The sequence below is a fragment of the Hippoglossus hippoglossus genome, chromosome 17, assembly GCF_009819705.1.
Source record: "Hippoglossus hippoglossus isolate fHipHip1 chromosome 17, fHipHip1.pri, whole genome shotgun sequence".
In the NCBI taxonomy this organism is placed as follows: domain Eukaryota; kingdom Metazoa; phylum Chordata; class Actinopteri; order Pleuronectiformes; family Pleuronectidae; genus Hippoglossus; species Hippoglossus hippoglossus.
The window spans coordinates 9,722,811-9,746,690 of record NC_047167.1 but is presented as its reverse complement, the minus strand read 5'-3'; the positions used below and the strand labels follow the sequence as shown (position 1 = coordinate 9,746,690).

The 23,880-nt window shown below is 41.1% G+C and overlaps 1 protein-coding gene across 6 annotated transcripts in view; it reads left to right on the top strand.

Moving 5' to 3' along the window:
- The window catches only part of LOC117777872 (CMP-N-acetylneuraminate-beta-1,4-galactoside alpha-2,3-sialyltransferase-like), a 50,611-nt gene extending 27,591 nt beyond the window's left edge, over window positions 1–23,020 (top strand). For all 6 annotated transcript variants that reach the window (XM_034612920.1, XM_034612919.1, XM_034612918.1 and 3 more), the window contains 6 exons: window positions 4,038–4,101; window positions 4,225–4,320; window positions 4,497–4,683; window positions 15,680–15,826; window positions 17,704–17,850; window positions 20,029–23,020. In XM_034612920.1, the coding sequence (XP_034468811.1) occupies window positions 4,038–4,101; window positions 4,225–4,320; window positions 4,497–4,683; window positions 15,680–15,826; window positions 17,704–17,850; window positions 20,029–20,118 (731 nt within the window). In that variant the 3' untranslated portion in view covers window positions 20,119–23,020. The remainder of the gene's footprint in view (window positions 1–4,037; window positions 4,102–4,224; window positions 4,321–4,496; window positions 4,684–15,679; window positions 15,827–17,703; window positions 17,851–20,028) is intronic.
- Window positions 23,021–23,880: the final 860 nt, after the last annotated feature.

Genomic DNA, 23,880 nt, shown 5'->3' with positions numbered 1-23,880 from the left:
ACAGTGCCCATTTGTTCACCTTTAGTTTTTGACATTAGCTGTTTTTGAAAACTATAGCTAGTAGTTTATTCATGGACTGTGTAGCAATACATCTGGCAAAGTTCCCAAGCATCAGCTATTTTAATGCAAGCAATTAATAAATCTCATCTTACACTGTCCACGCTTGGTCATTTAGTTTTATTCATAGCTCATAATGCTCTTTGACCACAGATTCCTGAACATCAATAACACATTATCAATCCCTGAGGATAGTTCAGAAAGGAAGATTTGGAGGTGCATGTGTAATCGCAAATAATTCCTGCTCTCCAAAAATTGGCAATCCTCAAAGTTTACATTGTGGCAAAATGCAGTGAAAATAACCTGCTATATAGTTTATGGCAGAACTTGTTTCTTTAAATCCAAACTTTTTCCCAGCCAAGGAACCAACAAGACATTTGACATCTGTCGTCATCATTAGCTCCTGAAACTCTTTCATTAAATGCCTATAAGTCAGAATATTTTATATTACTATTTATTTATTTACAATCCATATATTGGCTTCTGAGTTTGTCACAACATGCTGTATGAGTTCTGTCTTGGGACCAGGAAACTCTCATGTCTGCACACATTCCAACTGTAAGGCTTCACACACTCTGCTTGTTCTCTGACCTTAACACACTTCAGATATCAAACCAGCACATAATAGCATGGGAAGTGAAGAGATAACATTAACCTGCCTTCGGTGACATGCTGTCACATATTTTCCAGTACTTGCAAGCTGACGGTCCACTGAGTTTTACCTTTGTGTCCTGGCAAGTTCTCCGCTGTCATACTAACACACATACATACACAGCGTGAGTCAGCTGCTATCAAAAGAACACTCCCTGTGTGAGTGTTACACCTGGTTTCTGTTTTCTCCACGGACTGCGACGGCTGTAGGGTTTCCCTTTTAGTGGTACCCATGTGGAGAGATGATACGTGTGTATCTTGAATAGAACGCCACAAAGGATTCCAAATTGGGAACACAGAGTGGTGGTGGTGGTGGGCGGGAGTTTTATTTTTACTTTTTTATTCTTCCAGGAGGTATCTACTGGAACACATGAACCGTGGCCTGAGAACAGTAAAGCTGTGTTGATTCGGTCTCAGAGAAAAGCCTCTTGTCAGGACGCCAGTCAGCTACTTAACGGTCAACATGTGTTTCTAGTTATATTTTGCATTAATTGTTAAATGCTGCACTGTAAATGAAATTCTCTCTTCTCTGCAGTCCAAAGTGAACTTACTGACGTCGTCCGCGTGTTGTGGTTTTCCTTTTGTCCCTAAAACTCACTCAGTCCTCTGGCACATTTTGAGATTTTATCTTTAGATAAAGACACTAAGAATAGACTTGATGATGCTAAAAGACATGAGTTATGTCTGCCTTTTTTAATACGTCTCCAAGTCTTCTGATTGCATGTAAAATGATTTACTTATACACAAAAGTTGAAAATAATTAAAATATAAAAATAATCCAATAAATTAAATAAAACCAATTTCTAATAAAATCAAGAGAATATAATATATTGTATTATGTGATTGATTCAGCTTTTAATTTAGCTGATTGCAGACTATGCTGGTGTTTTATTTACTTTGCATAGTAATATACTCTCATTCCCATATCCAGAGATCATGTGATCACACTTATAATGTGCATATAAATTAGAGAGGTCATTTCCTGCTTCATCTTCTTTTCAAGTAGACACAAGTCCAGATGCACGTTTATATTATAAATCCATTCTCCCCTTTTGCCTTTATTGACCCAAGTAAGGACAAATATTTGGTGGAATGAAACTTCTGTAGGTATAAGTTTAATAAGATAAGAAATTAAATCACCACTTGCTTCATTCTCAGCATGCTCAGTTAATGAGGGCACACAGACCGTTATGCAACTTCACACAGGCTGGAAGAAACACGATTCATCCAGAGAGACTTATTGAACTTGAACATTTGAACACAGATCAGACCAATAACCTCGAATACGTTTTCATATTACACTCAAGTTATTAGTTTTTCACCCTGGCAGACAATTTTAAATAAAAGCCTGTTTATTGCCGGCCCAACAAATACCTCTGTTATAACATGATCTTTTATGTTGTTTAGGCTACACTTTTCCCAACAATGTGTCTGTGTTTACATATTATGCGACGCTTCCGTCGTTCGTCTTTGTTGCCAGTAAGATTTTTGTCATTTCAAGGGTTCCAAGTCGGACAAACGTCTCAGCCTACAGCCATTTGTCTCCGGCTCTGCCACGAGACATAGTTTGCTGAAATGTTTACCCCGGGTACTTACGACAATTAGCTTCCATGTCATCCTCTGGAAGAGAGTCCTGCCCATTGTGATTTTTCACTTTTCACCCGCTTGGATCCAGGTGTGGTCCGCTCTCTTGTGTTTATGCTGCTCGGGGTGATGCTTGACGCCAGACATCGACACCACATCCAAACAATGGGCTGTTCCTCTGCTCGCCTCTCCTCAGCAGGTTAATCATTAGGGTCGTTAGTCTGCTGAATGAGGCTGTAATATGTCTTACAAACAGCTTTGAGGCCCCAGTCTAAACTCTCCTCTTCTCACTCTTCCCCTTACTCTCGCTTTTAGTTTGGTGTTGCTCTTGGCCCTCCTCTGTTGACTATGTGCTATATGGTGATTATATCAAGTTAAGAAGTGAAGGCAATGAAAACGCCACTCGTGTTGCAGGGCGACAGTTTAATATATTTTTTCATGTGGGATACAATTACCAGAAAGTTAGACTTGGTATCATAGTACTGTAATCCATGTTGTCCCTCTATGGTGCGCCTTCATTAATACAATTGTTGCTCTGATCATAGATAGTAGCAACTGAAATGGAATCTTGTTCATTTGGGATGTTATGACGGGTGAATTACAAGTATGAGAGGCCTAAAAATGGTCAAGAGGAGTGAGGCGACATATGTAATATCTAACAATGGAAGCATGACTCTACCAGAATGCCCCGTAGAACATGGCAGGAATGTGCGCTATGGCTAAACATCCACATTTCTCGCCCTGCGATCAGAGGGGTGCTGGCCACGCAGGGAGACGAGCTCAACATCGCCCACTTAACCAGGAGAATGTGCTTGTTTGAAAACAGCATTCCTCTCTGAGTGCTTTTATGGGAGAGTTTCTACATACACACACATACCATCCGGAACCCTGTATGTCTGTTTCTCCGAGATTCACTCCTCCGTTTCATCCCATCACCGCTGCTCCTGAGGGCTGATTGGTCACTCCTTATCTATGACTGAATAAACGGAGAGAGGTGTTCTCCCCTCCAACTGTCCATGAGACCACCTAGATTGCTGTATCTCTCATGGTATGTTGGAGCTTTCAGCAGTTTATATATCTTCTTAAGGAGCGGTTCCCTCAGTTCTCAAATCCTTTTCCCTATAAAAGAACATCTAATCTGTGATGTTAAACTTCTGTTCCATAAAGAGTGAGCGCTTTCCGGACATATGACCTCCTGCCAGATTATCGCATTATCTCATACGGTATTTTAAATGGAGAGAATTTGACACTCGTCTACTTTCAGTGTCAGGAAAACAATTATCCACCAAAGTATTACATAAACTGCTCAGGTAAATGAAAAAAAAAAACCTTCGCAAAAAGCTCACATATGTTTTAGAATATAGGACAAGATGGTACATTTGAAGTTCTTCTGCACAATTCAAGTTGCCAACTACCAGTAGATGTTAGCAGGTGTTAGTGGCCAGCATCGGATGTTGGCGTTTGTCTGTTAGTTGGGTTTTGGGTCAGGGATGAACGCAATACATTTTTATGCAGATCTGGACAAAGGGGATGATCCAAGATTTCTTTTTTCCACTTTAACATTGTGAGAACATGGTGCAGATCCAGATAAAAATCTAGTGAATTCAAATGTGCTTTTATAAGGGGCCTTGAGGGAGGTATGCACTCCTCAGTGCCATTCTAGTTTTTAATTGCAGTGTAAGTGACAACTTATTGTATGTTTTAAATGTCCTCCTCATGATGGTTCTTGGTTTTTTCCAATGCAGAGAGAATCATAGACAGCATTTTAACTACCACGAAAAACTTTGGACTTGGAGAGGAGCTGGACAGGTAATTACTGCTACTCACCTACATCAACATGAAGTCCTGTTTTGTAACATCTGTTCTTGAAATTAATTATTTAATATATTATATTTCTTAATATTACTAACCCATGACCCTCCTGCTTTCTAGTCTCAGCTGTAAAAGATGCATCATTGTGGGTAATGGGGGCATCCTGTCCAACAAGTCTTTGGGTTCCCGTATCGATGACTATGATGTCGTAGTGAGGTGAGATGACTCCTTTAAGACAAAAGACACCATGATTATGACTTGATGAACTTTTAAATTCATAGATGTTTAAGTGTAAATTGCATCATCTTGAATTCTATAATCTCTGCGCCATGAACCTGAAAGAATCTTCGAGGCATGAATTCCATTCACTAAGTCATTTCTTGTGTCGGCAGGTTGAATGAGGCACCAGTAAGTGGTCACGGCAAAGACGTCGGAACCAAAACCACCGTCAGGATTACCTATCCAGAGGGAGCCATCCAGAAACCTGAAAACTATGAAAAAGACTCACTTTTCGTTTTTTCTGCTTTCAAACCGCTGGACTTCAAGTGGCTCAGACAGATGGTCTTCAAGGAGAAACTGGTAAGGACATATTAAAATCATTTCCTTTAACATATTTAACACACATACACACTGATACACTGACAGATAACCGGATGGCAACTCACAGCAGAAAGAAAGGAAACACTGAGTGGGTGCTCAAAGACAAAAATTGTTTAGAATGAGAGACAAGTCTGGTGCACAACAAAAATAGACTTACAAGTAGAATTTTCACTTCAGAGTGTTGGAATGTGGCTGAATATCTGAGTTATGGGTTATTTTTAGTTTCAGTTTAACCTCTGATCACATTCTCTACATTCCTTTTCTGTGGAAATGTAAGCCATTCTAGTAAAATGGATTAGGAGGACAACATGAATCTCAAAAAAAAAAGAAGCTTCATGTGGAAAGGACAGTTGAGAAAAACCAAACACCATTAGACAAGTTATTTCCTCTCTTTCGGAAAGAGAGATTTCTCTTTAATGCTACGTTGCCATTTCCCCTGGAGGTAAGATGCTCTCCTGTTAACCTGTTCATTCACATTTGGATTTAGCCGCACTTATAATTATGAATTAATTTCCCACATAGCAAATCTTTTGGGTGTCCTTTGAAATGTTATGATTGGAACAGTTAAGTGACAGGATGTGACCTGGCCTCTTAATCACAGGGGTCAAACTGAATGACGGAACAGGTTCTCCCTTATCTGTTTTAGGTATTTCAGAAGGTATTCATTGTGAATGCCCCCTGTGCCTCCATATTAAAACCTTTGTCATAGAAATTGCTCTCATAAGCACTTTCATTCACTTCAGTCTCTTGTATCAGTGTGAGTTTTTTTTTTTTAGTCCCTTCAACTGCAGGACAATGAGACACTTAGTAAGAGATCATCACAGAGTCATGCGAAAGAACGGTAGTGTTATTCAAAGGACCATACCATTGTTAGAACATGTATAAGCCCATTTGATACAAATTCTTATTCTTTTATATCTTTGCTTAGCATTTTGCAAATAACTGCATATTAAAGATAAAATGGATGAGATAAGATAATCCTGTAATAGTCCCAGAACGGGGAAATTCACTGTTACAGCAGCAAAGAGGACAGTCAAAATAGAGACATCAGTAAAAGTATTACGTAAACATGCCAGATATAAACAAGGAAATATAAAGCGGAAATAAATACAGTAGGATATTTTACTTCATTTAATTTTATACATCACTTTGGAGATGCTATATCAGAATATGGTCATGCCAATGAAAGCCTTTGAATCTGAATTTAAAATGTGTTTCACACGCACTCAGGAATTCAGCTTTTGTGTTTTTAAACAGTACTCCAGTCCTTTGTAAAATAACATTGTATACTTAAAAATGTTGTTGGTTATATTAGAGATACTGTACATTGATTGTAGAAATGGACTAAACCTTGCATACACAGCTGCTGCACAGGCTGATAAGCTAAATTCCCTTGTGCAGGATGCCTCCCTCTTATCAGGTAACTCTGAGCTAAAAGCTTCTTTTCTTCCACAGATGTCTGACTTTCAGAGAGCAGTGGAGGTTTATCCTAAAAAAAATAAAAATAAAAAGGAGTGAGAAAACACGGATAAAAAAACTAAAGCGGAGAGGATGATACATTTATGGTAGGGGATGGAAAGGGCAAGCTGAATGAAGTAGTGGTGTGAAGTTGGATTATAGGATGATAGATTAGAGGGAAGATAGATGGGAAAGGATAAAGTTAAATAGGGTAAAGGGATAATAGCGGAGGAAAAGAAAATGAGCAGTGGAAGGTAAAGTCAAATGAGGAAAATAGTTTGCTTGGCTGGCTGACGGCCCCTTCAGCCTTTGATAGGGCCCAGGTTGTTCTGGTGTGTCAGAGGGAGAGGACAGTGGAAATGGCTGCCTGGGATAATTGATCTGGCCCCTGGCATCTGACTCAGCCCTCTTTGATCTGCTGAGGAAGGAAGAATGTTTCCCATGGGTTAAAAATCTGGGAACAAAAAAGAAAAAAAAAATCATTGTCTTTTAGTTCAAGCCTTGATGATAATATGGAAGAAGAGAACTGACAGATGTGCAGAGACCCATGTTTGACCTCTGGAAAGTCCTTGGTTTTTACTCTGGTTTTATACATTTTCAGAGGTTGATTTACTACCATATAAATACTGTATTTCACCCTATATAAATGTGTCCTTGCCAATTTATTCCAGTTTAATAGTTTATGGCACTGAAGTTGACTCGGTCTCAAGTAGCATGGACTTTGTTTCCAAAAGACCCAAAATCTATTTCAGCCTTACTTGTCCGGGCTTGTTGGCATCCACGGTTGTGCCGACTTTTGGTGGTGTTAGCCGTTATGACAGTAAATTGTGCGTTTTATCTAGAGCTGCTTAAGGCCTGTATGTGAGAACGCAAATGTCTTCAGTCAGTTGCTCAGTACATTTCCTGGAACGTTTCGTGCTAGCCGCCCTTGTAAAATGTTCGGATTATGTCCGAGTGAGCTCATGTGAGAATACAGAAGGAAAATTCACAGCAAGCGAGTAGGCGTGTTGAGGACGTTTCTAACATGCAGCGGACACAAAACTGGAAGAATATCTCAGGATGATAAAGAGGGGCCAAACACTCGCTGAAAAAGAAATCTGAGCGCTTTGGCTGATGATGCCAACGGCAGTGTTGATAAACGAAAACACATAGAATTCATACGTCATGTCTAGCCTTCTGCGTACTCTGAACAGGCGGCAGTCCTGTTGTTGTTGTGAACGAATACAACCCGGACAATCCCCTGCACCTGAAATATGGCAAACATCGTAAAATGTCCTTCCCAATGTTCCAGACATTTGCCAGAGTTGAATTCTGTAAACATTTTAGAGGATTTTGACCCACTCTACATCTCCTCAGTGTTATTTGGCAGTTTGAAGTCCCCTTGATAGATACAGAAGCATTTATCTGGTTGTGATTTTGCATGTGAGGCTCTTTATTTTGCCATCCCACTTACTGAAAACGATCACTTCAGGAGAACTCACAAACTTCCCAGATTAATTTTTCTCAGTGAAATAAGTGGCATGTCGATTTGAACATACCGTGAGCCGCCTCGTGTTACCAGAGAAACGATATGTGTTTACTAGAGGATCCTTAGTCTTGGCAACAACATGAAAGGAACTGAAGTCCTGTCAAAAGACTGTTATCGTAGCTTCATTGTATCTGACATCCACCCACATTGGACTATTGCAGTGGAAACATAAACATGAATAGGTGTTTATGTGTGTATGTACATGTGCCTTCTGTGAACTCGGGGACACAGTTCCGCAAAACATTGACTCATAAATGTTTTTTTGTTTTGTTTTTTTACAAATTTCTCCTTTTAGTAACCGAAAACTATTTTCTGTATCAATAAAATGCTGTTGACTGGTTCACAGAGTGAAGCTGCATACTGTCGGGATAGGAAGTAGCAGCAAGCTTCCCTCTCTTTGCTCCATCCATTCAGTCAGTCCCCGAGTGAGACATAATGTAACTATGGACGACTGTCCTGTGGGAGCTTTTGTATCTGTTGGTCGAGCAGCGGATTTCTTTGTGCAACCTGCACACTCACAGCTGCAAGGGATGCAAAACCCCTTTCACTATCCTTCTGCGGTTATGAAAGCGGGTGTCTTTCTTTGCATTCTTCTTGAAAAGGGTAGTGGGTGGTACGCAGTTGTAGTCCAGCCGCTGGTGACTCAGTGGTCTGCTTCAAAGTCCTGCGCTATTTTGGCTTTTCAGATGCCTCCAGCACAGTCTTGGATGGCTTAACCGAACACAAATTAGCGAGGCAATTTCCCAATCTGTTATTTAGTGTTTTGTACACTCTCACAAACACACACACAACCTCCCACTCACTCACACATGCAGAGTCCAGATTTTAAACTTTGACCTTGATCACGTCCTCAGCTTGCAGACACGTCTTTCTCTGAATGTGTTTCGCATTTTAGATCAGTGTAGCCCGCTGCTACATCTGCAATTAGAGTGCTGCAGCATCACAAGACTTCCAACTTCCCTAATCCCTCATTACCGCAGGTATATGTGATTACAACTTGGCTTAGACACTCTTTAAAGTCTGACCCCACGTATGCAGCAGCCTGGTTGATTGCCCAGTTACATGCTGTTTACAACTGTGCTCAAACATGATTTCCACAATTGTCGATATTTCCTTTTTTCCTATGACACCAGTTTCGATTTTTGCCGCGATGCACAGCGCACATTCGCGGTTCATGCACACACAGCCGCAGTTGTTTGTATATGCAGGGATATTTTCAAACAGAGCCAGTGAAGGATATACAGCCGGTGGTAAACACAGAGTTCGAAGGTGGAGTGTCGGTGTTCTATCTCCTTTGTTTGTTTACAGGAGCTTTCCCTACCTCTCTACAGGCCAGAGAGATAAATGATGGATGGAGAGAACTTGAGAAAAGAGTTTTTCCTTCTTTAATAGAAATACACCCAGGGGTTCTTATGTAGAGGTTTCAAAATATTGTTATAAAGCCAATCTTTTTGAAAACATCTTGCCAGAAAATCAAGTCTGCGAGGAACTCCTAATATAGCCTGTTGATTTATATCACTGACAGATTTTCAAATCAGCTTCTGGCTGGAATATTGTTAGGAAACACTTCTTTTGTTTAACTCTGTACACCCAGTTTAATCGCTTTTTATAGAAATGTCATTTTAGCCAGAAAGCTTTAGTGTAATCATCACAGATGTTCTATGGGACAGAAGTAACCGCTATATGGGTCCTTTTTAAAGTCCCAACATCTGTGCAGAAGCCCAAAGTAGCATGCATACATGCATTCATAAACATTTACATACCTGTAAACATAGATTCTGAACATGAACCAAGTGACTAACATAGTGTCCGGATGTCACTGATTACCATGAGTGTTGTGTTTCGAAAATGAGTCACCTACCTAGCCTGCAATGATTAACACTCAGACCTGCACGGGGATTCTCTGGTAGCGTGTTGTCATGTGATGGATGTTCGGTTACTCCGTATTTATTCAAGTTCAAGGAGGACTCTGACTTGTCAAAATAAGTCAAAAGAAAGACAAATTTGTTTCTTTTAAAGTCAGATACCAGCAGGTCCTGCCAGCAGCAATGGCTGTGTGATCTTCCAACATGTCACCTGTTGGTAGGTAGAGACAAGGCTGCACATTTAAGTCCTCAGGGTCACAGTGTCGTCAAGGGTTGGCACCGTTTTTACTTTTGTCGTCATGGGACTGTGGAGACGAGAGTTTCACACAGCGGATAACCTCAGGGTAAAACAGAAAGCGCTGACTGAGGGCAGAGGTCATGGTATGAGTCAGGAAAACCCAAAGCACAAGCAAACTGGTGAACGGTTCAGATTCCTATTTGAAAGTGAAAAAATTAACCAAAGCTGTGAAGAATATTACCTCTGTGGATATAAAAATAGTCGTAATCCCCTCTACTGTGCTCCGAGCCATTTACCACTACTCTGGAAAAACCTCTCTTCCCTTCAAACATTTTTTTCCCGAAACGGTTCCTCCTCAGTGGAGCACTTATGTGGTGAGACACTGCAACTTGTAAACTCAAAGGTCCGACATGTACACAGTGCTAACGACCTCCAGACAAACTTAATTGTGATTGTTAGCAGTTTGGGGGCTGCCGTTTTTGTTTTTAAATTGCTTAAAGTCTACCTTCCGGAATCCAGTCCACCTCGAGTCGTCCTCTCTATAAACATCAAACGCACAAACCACATCCTCACACAGCTACTTACGGGACTGAAGAGCCCAGATATAGTCAAATTTATATGGTCGCTGCTTATCAGAGAAGCAGGGATGCATCATTCCAGCCGTGAGATTGTTGTGGGCAACACTCGAGAGCAGGTCATTTAGATTTCAGATATGTTCTGTATCTTGCAACGAGATGGTTTGGAGTTCTTCTCCTCTTTCCCCCTCTCAGTGCACTCCTACACAGTGCTCCACATTTCACTCAGTCCCTCAGGAGCCATAAACTGACAGAAAACTATAAACGGAAGGCTTTAAACCACGCTGTTTCTTAATTGGGCTTTTTTGACTTTCGTGGAATGAAGTGCAACTTGGGTATATTTTCATCTTTTGTTGTGCCTGCGTGTTTTGAAAACAGTTGCGTAGGAACAGCGTTGGGTAGTCATTTTCACATATTTAAAAAATGTCGTGCTTTTTCCATTTTAGCACTGGTCATTGTTCTGAAGAATCTTAATCTCTCCCTTTTTTTTCCGTCCGTTTGATCCGTCACTTCTCTTGGCCTACAGTAGCTCCTGTCCTCACCTGCTGACATTGTCTTTCTAATCCCGTGTTTATCTACTTTGGTGTTGGTCTGTGTGTAGCTGGAATTCTCCTACAGGTGCAAAATTACAAGACAAATACACTGTAAAGCCGTAGGCATAGTTTACACACGTGACGTTAAGAGGCAGTGCTTTTATAGTAATTGTCTGATACATTTTAAGTGCCGTCTTAACCTCCTATCTATTGAAGAATCTGTGCTGAAGAGCTGTTCATACATTACATTCATGCACAAGCACAAATATACAACCCAGCATCCTGACCATTAGTTATGTGTGGGGATCAAATGTTTCAGTTACTGCTGTAGCTCAGGCATTAAGTGAAGTTGGGATTAATTGTACAAATTTGTCTTCCCGTCCATTTTCCACTGTCCACTTTGATTCCACTCAACCAGGATCTCTGAGTCTGGATTTGTTCTAAAGCTGTCAGATTTGTACGCTTCGATGATTCAGAGGTGTGGGACCTTTTCTTGGACAACAGTCACATCCAAATACACGTTTTCACAAGTTGCCACTGTGGCCTACCTGGTTCTGTGAAACATCATGTGGAGCAAGGGGGTTGTGACAGTTCTTTTCTGGTGCCGTGTCATTCATCAGAACTATTTTTCCTCCTCATTGGCTCATAATCTCAGAAGCACTGCCAAGATCTGTCAGTATCCTGACAACACCAGGCTTTTACTAAGGGTGCCTCTGCGATTATGGCAACAGACTCATCTCCAGACCAACTCTTAAACCCCACTTGGTACAGTATTGTGCAGTGTGAAGATTAATCGTCTGGGAGGTGTTAAAGTATGAATTCTCAGATGGGAACAAATTAAGGCTCAGAGATTCCCAATGATTCCAATAGACTGTTTAAAGTAGGCTACAATAGATTGTCATGATAATGCGTAATGTTTTTACTCTAGAAATATTTTGTGCCTCATACACATATAACTGTTTATTCATGGCTCCTGAATACTCGTGAATCAAGATGCCTACTACAAAGAAAACGTTGTTATCCACTCGTATTAACAAGTTTTTCATATTGTTTTTCTTCATTTGAAGTTTTGCCGGCGTTCTCAATGCATCATTTTATTGCGTCCTCTTCCTATGCAATTAATTATCCAATTTGTGCCACCATCTGTTTTTCTGTATTTGGATTAAAACTTGCATTAGTTACCATTTTCGTATTTATAATTTGTTATTATTATTACTGTTAAAAATCTGCTCTAAATTTGGATGCAAACGTTACTAATGTCGATACAAGGAGAATTGGTTTGCCCTACTTTACCTTCTGGCAATGTGAGGCCGACCCCTCTACCGTCCATCTCATTGCTTTGCAAACAATTAAGTCTCCAAGTTCAAGGTTGTTTTCACAGGTGCCTTATTGGAGCACACAGCCTTGTGCACACACTTAAATCTAATAATCCAGACCAATTTAACCATAAAGCTGGTGCAGGAGAAGGGAAACAGCCATTTCCTCTCTGACCACTGCCAACCAGTCAAGCTGCACACTTCTGTTCACCTTTGAGCATGTGTGTGTCAGGACCTGGTGAGTAAGAGGTATACCACTCTGCGAGCTTCCTGTTCAGTCCATGTTCAAATGCTTCCAACGCAGCGCTGTTTCTCTAAACTAGGGCAAACAAACTAGTCCACAGTGGAAGCAACATCCTGTTCCCTGGAGGTTATTTGCCAAAGCTTTGAGGAGTCTTGCCGCATGATCCACCACTGATAGTACAGTGATTTACTTGCTTTGAACTTTTACTGAACCAGAACTGGAAAATCAGTGTCTTTGCTGTTGTCGTGATCAACAATGTCACTTTCGTTGATGAGTCCCAGCCACTGCTGCTACAGAGCGCCTGTCGTCTGTTTTAATCAGAGTTTGTTAATATTGAATGTATCCAGTTTCCAAATTGCACCAAATTCAATAGGGCATTTCATTAGGTCTGCAACAATTATCAGGCCAAGTGTGAAGCTGATACGATGAACAATTCTCGAGATACGTAAATAGATTATGCTTCCAGGCATTATTTTTTCAGGTTCTCTGTACATAATCTGTTGGGAACAACTTTACACAAAACATGTTTTTGGCCATATCTCAAGAATTTGTACCCCAATTATGACACAATTCTGTCTCACAATGTCTCATAGGATGAAATTATGAAATGTTATATCCAGAACGTCAAAGGTCGACTCCACTGTGACATCATGATGTTCTGCCAAACACTTTTCAAGCGATTATTCAACACCCTAACTCGGGAACATGAAGGGGAGATTGTGACCATATAGTTCACAATAGGTCGGATTCTGAATTGGTGACACCAACCTTTGTGCCCACCTTGAAACTGGTTGTGTAGAACTTCTATACTGCCTGGTTGAAGACTGATAATTAGTTGCTTCCCTGCAGCAACATGCATATTTGAAGCATTGTCTGCTGTCACGGCTGCAACTGTACAACTCTATCAGAATCAGCTTTATTTGTCAAATGTGAACATATACAGGGAATTTGACTGTTTTATGCTTTTCTCTGTGTGATGACTTCAAAGTCTCCACTACATTTATTGTCGGAGTCTGGACAGACATAGTTGTAAACTGCACTTCAAGGTTTAAACCACAAAGCAGTAATTCTAGTTTACCCAGATGAGGCTTGACTTCTTATTAAAACTTGCCATGTTGCATATTTAAATATTCATACCCAGTAGCCACAAACAGTCTTCATTGCTGAGATCTAAATGTGCCGTCTAAGGAGGGTTGAGTTTTATCATTAACTCTCCCTGACCATTGCAACAACAAGTGGTCTGAGTTAGAGATGTTTGAATGTAAGCAACGTTTTACATTCCTAAACTCACAACAGCAGCCTCCACCCCCTCCCTCTCTGCAGACCTGAATCCTTACATACTAATTGCTCTCAACATTTGTCAAAGCCACCTGTACTTGTCTGAATATCTTGAAAGAGATCCCCACCCCGCCCCGTCACATGCGTGTCTATGTACATGTCGGGTCATAAGCTGTGTAAAGCGAGGGGTGTGTGTTGTGTGTCATTAGCTTCTCCCCTTCCTAGAAATAAAGAAAAAAATGCATTACTTTCTTTATTCAGCGTACACAGACGCGCACACATCCAAACAGCGCTGTTAAATAGATTCCTGGCAAACACAAGCTGTGTTGACAGGAGAGATGAGCTGCTGTTCCTGTTGCAGCTTGCCGAAGGCACAGAGCTGGGCCCGCGTTCAAAAAGAGCCGCCACTGTTGAAGCCACAAAGCCAGCAGACTTGTTGCTACTGCCTCTGCCAACACACACACACACACACACACACACACACACACACACACACACACACACACACACACACACACACACACACACACACACACACACACACACACACACACACACACACACACACACACACACACACACACACACACACACACACACACGGTCATGCATTGCTGTATTAAAGGCGACCGGGCGGGTGCTTCACTATTTGAACAGGTGATTCCTCTTCACATCTGCTGACCCTGTGGATTCATGCCTTTTAGGAACTCACGCTGTCAGTCAAGTCAATCACGCACTGCTAGTTTGTTACACTATAATGTTGTTTATCATTTGAAGTAATGCTGCAAATCTGCCTGACTTGATAGACGCGTCATTAGGACTAGATTTTGTTCAAAATTGTCTTTTTTTTAATTTTTATAAATATATATCATATATGACAGAATATGACTCGGGTCCTGTTCTGGTGTGACTGAGTTGAGTAAGTGTGTTTCATTAGAGTTACATAATTTTATTCAGGTGGAGACGTGGGTCTGTCTGACAGGTTGCCCTAGCGACTGATGATGATTGCCTTTTCGTAAAAAGACCTGAGGTCTCGCAGAACACCCTCGGGTCAAGGTGCGATTTGGACCATTTCCTGTCAAATGCCACATTTAACCTTGGATGTTGGCTGGCAAAACCGTTTTGGGGGTTTTTGATTTACCAACTGCATGTCTAACAACAAATCAGGGTTTACTTTAAAATCATGCAATCCACTGATATATCCTCCATCAAGCCTAATCATTAATGCCATGTGCAACTTTTGCACTCTGTAAAACTCAAAACGCAGCAAGTTCTGACAGAGAATATCAGGATATTTAGGAAATTTAAGAAATGCAAAAAATCCTGCTCGGGTGTGTCCTAATGAAATCATCATCATTGGTATTGATATTACTTAGTTTTCTGCCTGACTTACTAAATCAGTAGGACAAGAACTTATATAGTTATAACATAAACATTTTTATTATGTTGAAATATTAAGTTAAACAGAATGCAAGTGAGTTAAAAAAGTAATACACAAGATGCTTTTTTACCTCAGAAACCTCTTTCTCTGCACACATGTAATTTGGGGAAAAGAGGGACTGCAAAGCAGAATCTTGTGAGCACTCCAGGCCGGCTGCACCCCTCACCCACTGCTAGACTCCCCCCTCCGAGGGGTCGTAATTATCGATGTCCTGCGAGCCCCTCACTCTGACTTCATCCATTAAGAGACCCAAAAGCCATTTCCCTAATCAGTGCTAGAAGGGGTCTGGCTTCTGGTTGGCTCCTGTGTTTTATGTCAGTGTTACAGAGGATAATCTCACTTTGATGTTGGCTTGGTAAATTGTGGAGGTGTCATCATGTGAACGTGTGAATGTGTTTTATGTACATGACTTTGATCTTATAGAGGGAAAAAACAGTCCAGTGCTTTCGACTAATGTACATTTTTCTGTTTTTCCTTCCTTCTCTTTGTGTTTCCTCAGAGGGGCACAGAGGGTTTCTGGAAGTCGGTGGCTCACTATGTACCTCGGGAGCCGACCGAGATTAGAATCCTGAACCCCTACTTCATCCAGGAAGCTGCCTTCCAGTTCATTGGCCTGCCCTTCAACAATGGCATCATGGGCAAAGGGGTAAGACACCAGCCAAAATATTCTACACACATATCAGTACCGCAATGTTAGATGGCAACAGCACCGTGATTTGAACAGTAGCCTCTTTTCAATAATTAATGGCAGGAAAAATACAAAGGTTTTTCTGGAGTCATTTAAAGCTAGGGTTGATAAGTTGTTTCTGAAACACTTCATATCTTATTTGTTGAAATCCTCTTCACATCTCAATAGCCATCAATAAATACAGTCGGTGTCTGTGGCCCTGGCAGGACGATGATGAGCACCACCAAGCATTTCATCCACACCAAATCAAATGATTTGCTGGGGTATCTGTCACTGTTTGACCTGCATGGCTGCGTGCACCCTGCTCATGCTGTCACTGCGCATGACCAGGGAGACAAACACTGCTGAAGTAGAGACAAATGCCAGAAGTTAGCGAGTGAAGCAAAGTCAGGTTCTAGCAGTTGTCAGGCAGTGCATCTACAGGAGCTTGGATTATGTATCATACCATATTTAACCATATGTAGCAAAGATGTGGCCTCCAGTGTGCTTTTTGTAAAAATAGGTTTTCTGTATGTGTATATGATTAACTCTTCAGTTGTATTTTACTCTAATACATTTCCTTTTTCATCTTAGTTTTGAAGACTTTCTTTACATCAGAAAGAACCTCTACCATTTTCTAAGATGTTGGTTACACTGGTTCAGTCTAAACCCAACTTTACTGTTATTTTAATTCAGTGTTAGCATTTTGCTCACGAGTCGTGTTTGTATGGACCTGAGACACACAAGAACATTTGGATATAGAAGTATCAGTCTGTGGCCACCAACCAGGGCAGACAGCAGAAAAATACAAACTCAACGCCACAGAGTGCTGTAATCTGTTGGTAGGTAGGGAGGGAATATTATTAGAGAAATGAGTGTATCACTGCAGCTCTGCCCTCTGGGGCCACCAGAACACCCCTGCATGAACTCCCCCCTGCAACATGTGTTCAGCATGTGGGCATCTGGCGTGTGTGTGTGTGTATGTATGTATGTGTGTATGTATGTATGTGTGTGTGGTCATGTGTGTGTTTGTGACTGCGTGCAGCGCTGTCTCATACAATACAAGCTGCAGAGTTGTATGATTTGGTTCGTTCTTTCAATACAACACCCTCCTGTCTTTCTTACGACCATCAGAGGGTATGTTTATGTACATGAAAATGAATGAGGAGGTCTATTTATCATATAAGTGTTTATGTCAAGTGTGTGTGTGTGTGTGTGTGTGTGTGTGTGTGTGTGTGTGTGTGTGTGTGTGTGTGTGTGTGTGTGTGTGTTTTTAAATTAATCTGTATTAGAACACGCAGTAGGGGGTTGGCCAGCTGCTAGTTCAGCTCCACCTACCCTGAGGGCTGCAAATCAGGGTAATGGTTTTAAATGGGGCCTCCCTCCACTCTTTCTTCTGGACCCGCTTTTTTTTTTTTTCTTCCAACACACACTCATTTTTTCTCTCTCTCGTTCTCCAGCATCCACACACATAATTACACACACACACACATCCACTATACCCCCCAGATCTCTGGCAGCCCAGGGCAGTTAGGAAGCACAGTTCAACCCTGTAGATCACTGTCGTAGCAGGGGTCTGCAGGGGTCGTGTCTTAAAGGTAATAGTTAATCACCAAGTGCTCAAAGTCAGTTAGCAGCGATGCAGCAGAACAAAGACAGAGGCATAAATGAGGAAGGGAAGCAGATACACTAGCGGGAGTGGACATCTGTCTCAGAATTAACTGGATATGTTAATACTACATATATGTTTAGTCCATATTGATGCCTGTGTTAGATAAAATAAAACTTAGTTCTAATGCTCCGTGTGCGTCTGTATTTTAATGATCTGACGGACTGTGTCTCTGCTTCTACTATAGAACATTCCAACTCTAGGAACAGTGGCTATAACGATGGCACTGCATAACTGTGATGAGGTGGCCGTGGCAGGTTTCGGCTATGACATGAACACGCCCCATGCACCTCTCCACTACTATGAGACTGTCAAGATGTCTGCCATTAAAGAGGTGAGTGTCTGAACATCTGAGAACAGAACTTATTTCAGATATTCAGAGTGTTCTTAAATTGTCCGATTTTTCAATAAAATGTGGTTCGACATTCTAATGAGAACAGCGTGTGTGCTTAATGAAGAATATGTGAAGAAACAAACGACTGATCTTTGTTGAAGATGGACCACCAGTCCTGTGGAGGTTGAGGGGGAATTGAAAAGGCTTACAGCCAAAGTTCACTCACTTTCTATTTGGGCTGAGAGTGATATTGGTCCCAGAATGGTGGTGCATGATTTCAATTCATCTCTGCTTTTGCAAAGATATTTCAGTGTTTGCAACATAGCCTCTGTGCAGCCTGCTTAGTCACATTTCTTATGTTTGAGTGAAGCACATAATGATAAATTAAACATTTTTAAAGTTTGCTTTATTCTTTTGCTTTAAAGGCACTTAAAACATGGTGGGGACTGTACTCAAAAATATCTCATGTAATAAAAACTAAAACTGTTAAAGGTCCAGTGTGTAAGATTTAGGTGAAAGGGATCTATTGGCAGAAATTGATACAAAATAATCCTAGTGATGTTTTCACTAGTGTGTTTAAAATGGGCCATTTACATTATTAGTTAGTATTCAGCTGCAACATGCAACTTCACCACTAGATGTCACTAAATTCTACACACTGAACCTTTAACACAATAAACTAAATGGGATTATAAGAGGAAAACACATTTAGAAAAATTTAAACTGTAATATCCCTGGATTGAAGCATTACTACTCTTTTATTAGTCACTTTATGAAGACGCTTCACTGTTAGCGCACGGTTTAAATAAGCATTTTCTAAACGCTCTCATTACGGACCCCTCTCTGCTCCATCAGTCAAGTTCCTCTCTGTGTTTACACTAAAACCCAGTGGAATCAAAGATGTCACCCGTGTGCTGACGTGTGTAAACCATGAGCTCAGTATGATGATAACCTTTGTCTAAACTCCCCCTGAACCTTTGGTATTTATTATCATCTTCATCATCAACATTGTCATCATCAGCCACACATGGCTAATTAAGGGGAACACTTTAACCGCCGCCAGTGCCTGGGGTTGTTTAATTTTCTGGGACCATGCGGCCGCTGAGCAGTGAAATCCTCCACTTTTATTCCACTACTTTGAGAAAGAGCTTGTTTCCTATCTGGATGGAGAAAAGCCAAAGAGCCACAGAAATCCTGTAACACCTGCTGTGGTATATCTTGAGTTCTGTTATCTCACAGCTAAACAAGTTTTAAATTGATTTGATAAAGCAGTTATTATTATTATCGTTTATAATAATGGATCAAATGACTTAACAAAAAGTGACAATCACCTTACTCTAAATCTTGGTAATTCCCGTAGTTCTTGGCATCTTGAAACTTATTTAGTTGGTTTTACATTCTACAACTTCAAGCCCTAATGTAAATGCGAAATAGTGCCAGCTCTCAGTTTTCATCAACACTTATTAACATTTCACCTCTGTCCTTGACTTGGCCTGCTTGCGTAGAGAAGCTAAAGAAGCATTTTGCAGATAGATTTCCAAAGACATTTTTCCTGACCTCAAAAAATTAAGAAGGTATAAATTTGTAATTCAATGTGACTGAAAAAAGGTTGATTTTATGAAATCATGTTTCTGATGCTAATTTTGAATCACACTGGCTCATTGTTCCTTGTGTGACCCATCACACAGAGATGTGGTTGGAGGTTTGACTCTGAGCCTGTAGAAGAGTCTTAAACTGGGTCTGACTCTTGCAGGGCCCAGCCTAGCTTTCTGCAGTTTCTTATTTTTTTTCCCCATTTTTTTTCCTACTCCTATTCCCTCCTGTATATTTCTTCCTTTACCATTTACCTCCTTCATTTGCTCTCTGTTGTTCTTCAAACCTCAATCCCAAAGCACCACACAGGAACCAGGAGCTTAGGTTACATGTTGACCCACTGGACAGAGTCCTCCTAGCACAGCAGGGAGGAAAAACAGCTTTACACTTTCAAATGTACACCTACACATATAGATACTGGGAATATGAAAACCCCAAACTAACACACGCTTGTGGCTCAGTGCATATAACAATGCATTTGTTATGAGTGCTGCTTAGTGTGGTCTGTATAGTTGTCTTCCTACTTCTGCTGTGATGTTGTACGACTCATTTTTTTTTTTCTTTTCTCCTCTGGTTCTCCCACAGTCATGGACACACAACATATCCAAGGAGAAGGACTTCCTTCGCAAACTGGTTAAGGCCAACGTCATCACAGACCTGACCAATGGTATCTGAGTTTACAACCCACCTACAGTCTCCCTCGGCCTTTCCCAAAGGACTTTCAGATCAGGAAGCTGGGAAAAGGATCAACCCAGGGAGAGAAAAAACGACCCGTATTTGGGTGGCCTGCACACTGCCGGGGTTTTTATATCAAAGGAGAATATTAGAAAATCAAAAGATACAGGAGGGTTTCTGTGGAGAGTTGCACACATGTGCCTTCTGAACCAAAGACTCCTGCTGATTGAAGTGGGGGTGGCGAGGGGTCCCGGGGAGGACTGGATCTGCCTTGTTCCTGTCTCACCATAAGACAGCCGCAGAAAAGCTCCGCCGGCCCCCGCGCTCCAACGTTTACCACTTCACATCACTTAATTCACTAGTAAGAGCGGAGGTGACATGTTGACAAAGCAGATGTCAGAAGTTCAGCTTGACTTACTGGCTAACTTGACGAAGGGACAGAGGAGAAAGGAATGAAAAAGAGGACTGTCACGGAGATGGGTTGAGTATTAGCAGTGCCAAATGTACCTCGTACAGGGGAGAGGTCGCCCTACTCTCCTTTTTGCCGCCTGAATGTATTCACTTTCCTCAGTGTAAATATCAAAGATTTTTACTGTGCTTTTTAATGAGCTGCAGCAGCCCCCCGCCCCACATCTGCCATTTGTCCATTCAACCATTCATTCATCCACCTTCTTGCCAACAGCAGATAAATCAGTGAGAGGCACCTGCCACACAGACTGGTGTCACTTTGACTCATTGACATAGTGTTAAATTAAAGTACAGAGTTGAGTTCCTGAAGTGTTTTCTGTAGAGAGATTGTGTTAGTGACTCAATAACCAGGTGCTTGTTCAGTTGACTCTCCGCACAGAGCAGCTCTGTTCCCTGAGGTCTCATGTGGCTGCTTGGTTTAGATGTGAGGCCAAAAGTAAGAATAAATCACTTGAAAGTTTTCAATTAAAACAAAATTTGCTTTATCTTTATTTAGATTTTAGCTTTTTTTTAGTGTTTTTCACTACAGTGGATAGGAAGCACATTAGGACTAATGCATGTTAATTATTTTATTCAGAATTATTTAAAGTCAGCCAGCTCTGGCAGGTGAGCCATGAAGTCAATTTGGACACTATCTCTCTTCTCCTCCTCTTTGTCTGTTCATTAACGCCACGGTACTGTCTCCATCACTTCATCAGCTGCGAGCCCTCGGGCCTCAGCGGAGACGTGCAGCATTGTAACGTACGTTTTGTCCCGGTCGAGGACGATCCCTCTCCCAAACCTCCTGTTGCTGCAGACTTTTTTGGTTCTTCAGTAAATGGTGAAATCTTGGATTGTAGAATATAAAAAAAATATATATTTTTTGTTTTTAGGGTTAATTTTAATAATTTATTTTGTTACAAAGTCCCAATGTGTGTTGGTCACAGGCAGGCCTGCTTTCCATTGATTTTGTTCAGAAATGACGCAAAAGGTTTGAATTTGTGTTTTGATTTCACCACCATGTGCTTCCTCAGAGACTGCATCTTAAAGGTTTTATGGCAAAAGCAGTGTTGTGATTAAATCCACCGATTTTAATCAGTTTTTAATTGGTTCAGTGTTAAATGTCGACAGCTCTTTCTGTCTGTCTGACGTTCAGCTCACGTTCATATAATTCATTACATTTTCATGAATGAGGTTTTAATAGGCGGGCTTGAGCGCAAACTACATCGTTTGCTGATCAGTCTTTTCAGTATTTATTAACTTCCTTCAAAAAGTGTGAGAATCACACTTTATCATATGAATGAGAAAATCAGCTTTACACAGTGAGGTTGCATTTTTTCATTCTGGTCAAATGACCAGTCAAAGAGGGTTTTGCTCTGGTTTTTGTTCTGTTTCTACTTTGTCTTTGGAAGTGCATATTTACTGTACATCGTACTCACACAGGTTCGCTTCCAATACTGTCAATCAGAAAGCTGCTGTTGGTACATCTCTTACATTGCTCCATCACGTCTTCCTTTACTTGATTACGTTTCCACAAACACTGCTGGGACCGTGGAGCCGCCTGTCCGACCCAGTCCCTGCAGAACAGTTCCACGGGGTTTGAAGGAATGGATCATTATTTTTGGAAAACTAGACCCTGTTTGGGTTTTTTTCTTTTTGTGTGTGTGTTTTGGAGCGGTAGCGTAACAGAACAGCTGACCATTGCACTATCACGAGGCGCTCTCAGTGCCTTACACCTCATCACCTGGAAATTGTAGCGAGTCTTGACGCAAGAAAAGTAACCGCAGCTGATTGGGTATGTAGGATGAGCTCCAGGTCAGGACGGGTCACTTCTCATATCTCTCATGTGGGACCAGTCCAGTTCATATCTGTACTATATTAGGGTAGGAAGACTGAAAGCCCCATACTGGTGGTTCTGTGTGTTTTAGCCCATAATCGAAGTATTCTTAGTTTAAGCAAATGATGAAACCAGGAAGGCAACAACTTAGAAGGCAGATAATCAATCTAACATCTACATACTATCTCCTGGTTATTGGTTATTAATAATATAGAATATGTGAAATGTACGCTGAGGTGCTTAAAACACACCAAGCCACCTGTATGCTCTTTGAAGCTTTCAGACTAAGCAGATCCTTGGTTGAAGTGAACCCTTTTTTTTGGGGGGGATTATTCTTGCAGTAGGTTTTTTAATTTTTAATGAATGCTGGAGGAGTTCAAATAGATTGGACCCGAATCGCCTCTTCTAATAATCTGTTCGTAATAAAGCAGAATGTATTAGCTCATCGTATTTATATACTTTTGATTGTTCTTAATTTCATTTTACATTTCACCATCATCAGTGGGGAAAGTCAGTGATCAAAAGTATTACTGTTTGTTTTTATATATATAAATATGAATATATATATATATATATGGCTTTCTGCATCTCCAACTCAATAAATACGTTTGTAATGGATATTTGCCTGTGCATGTTTGCATCTTTCGATTCTGTCGAGCAACTTGGATATATTTGGATATATATGGACAGCTCAACTGAGATTTCTGTCTTGTTGTATAAACATTTTTCTGTACACTGTGAATTTTCAGTTTATATAGTAAATATTTTTTGATGTATTGAGACGACTTTCTGTTTTTATCTCATCTGACGGGCGATACTTTTCACCCTTGTCATAATGTGAGTCGCCTGAAGATCTTTGCTGAATGATGCGTGTCCCTCAGGGTCACGGGCCCTCGCGTTAATCCAGTGTGCATCAGATGTTCTCCAGTCACATTCAGAGGTGAAAAACTGCAGGAAGCGCACAGTAAAGATGAACGAGGGATGGAGCGGAGGAGTGTGGAGAAGGGGATTTCCTCTGGTGCTCTGTACTCTGTATCTCCTACCTGCAGAGCCAGATGAAATCATTTTTCAATCCTCCATCCACTGGACTTCCTCTCTAATGTAATCTCCTTCTCTCATGTGTGTTTATGTCTGTCTCACTCGGTGTCCCTCTCTGACTCTTGCTTTTCTCCCCTCGCCCACTCCTCTTCTTTCCTTCCCTCATTTCTCTCTATTTTGCCGTCTGTTCCCATCTCTGTACCACACATTTCTTTCTCTTCACCTGCTCAACTCTGAGCTGGATCTTGTTTCATTGTTGAAGCCCATAGGGACCCATTCAGAACCTGTTGTGCACGTGCGCACACACACAGACACACAAAACACAGACTACTCAGCTGCAGCCGTGAAACTCTCACTCACTTTGACAGACCGCAACATCACCATAAACCAGAGGAGTTCTGCTGAGAGCCATGGAGGGCTGGCCGTCCAGCTGCTGTAGG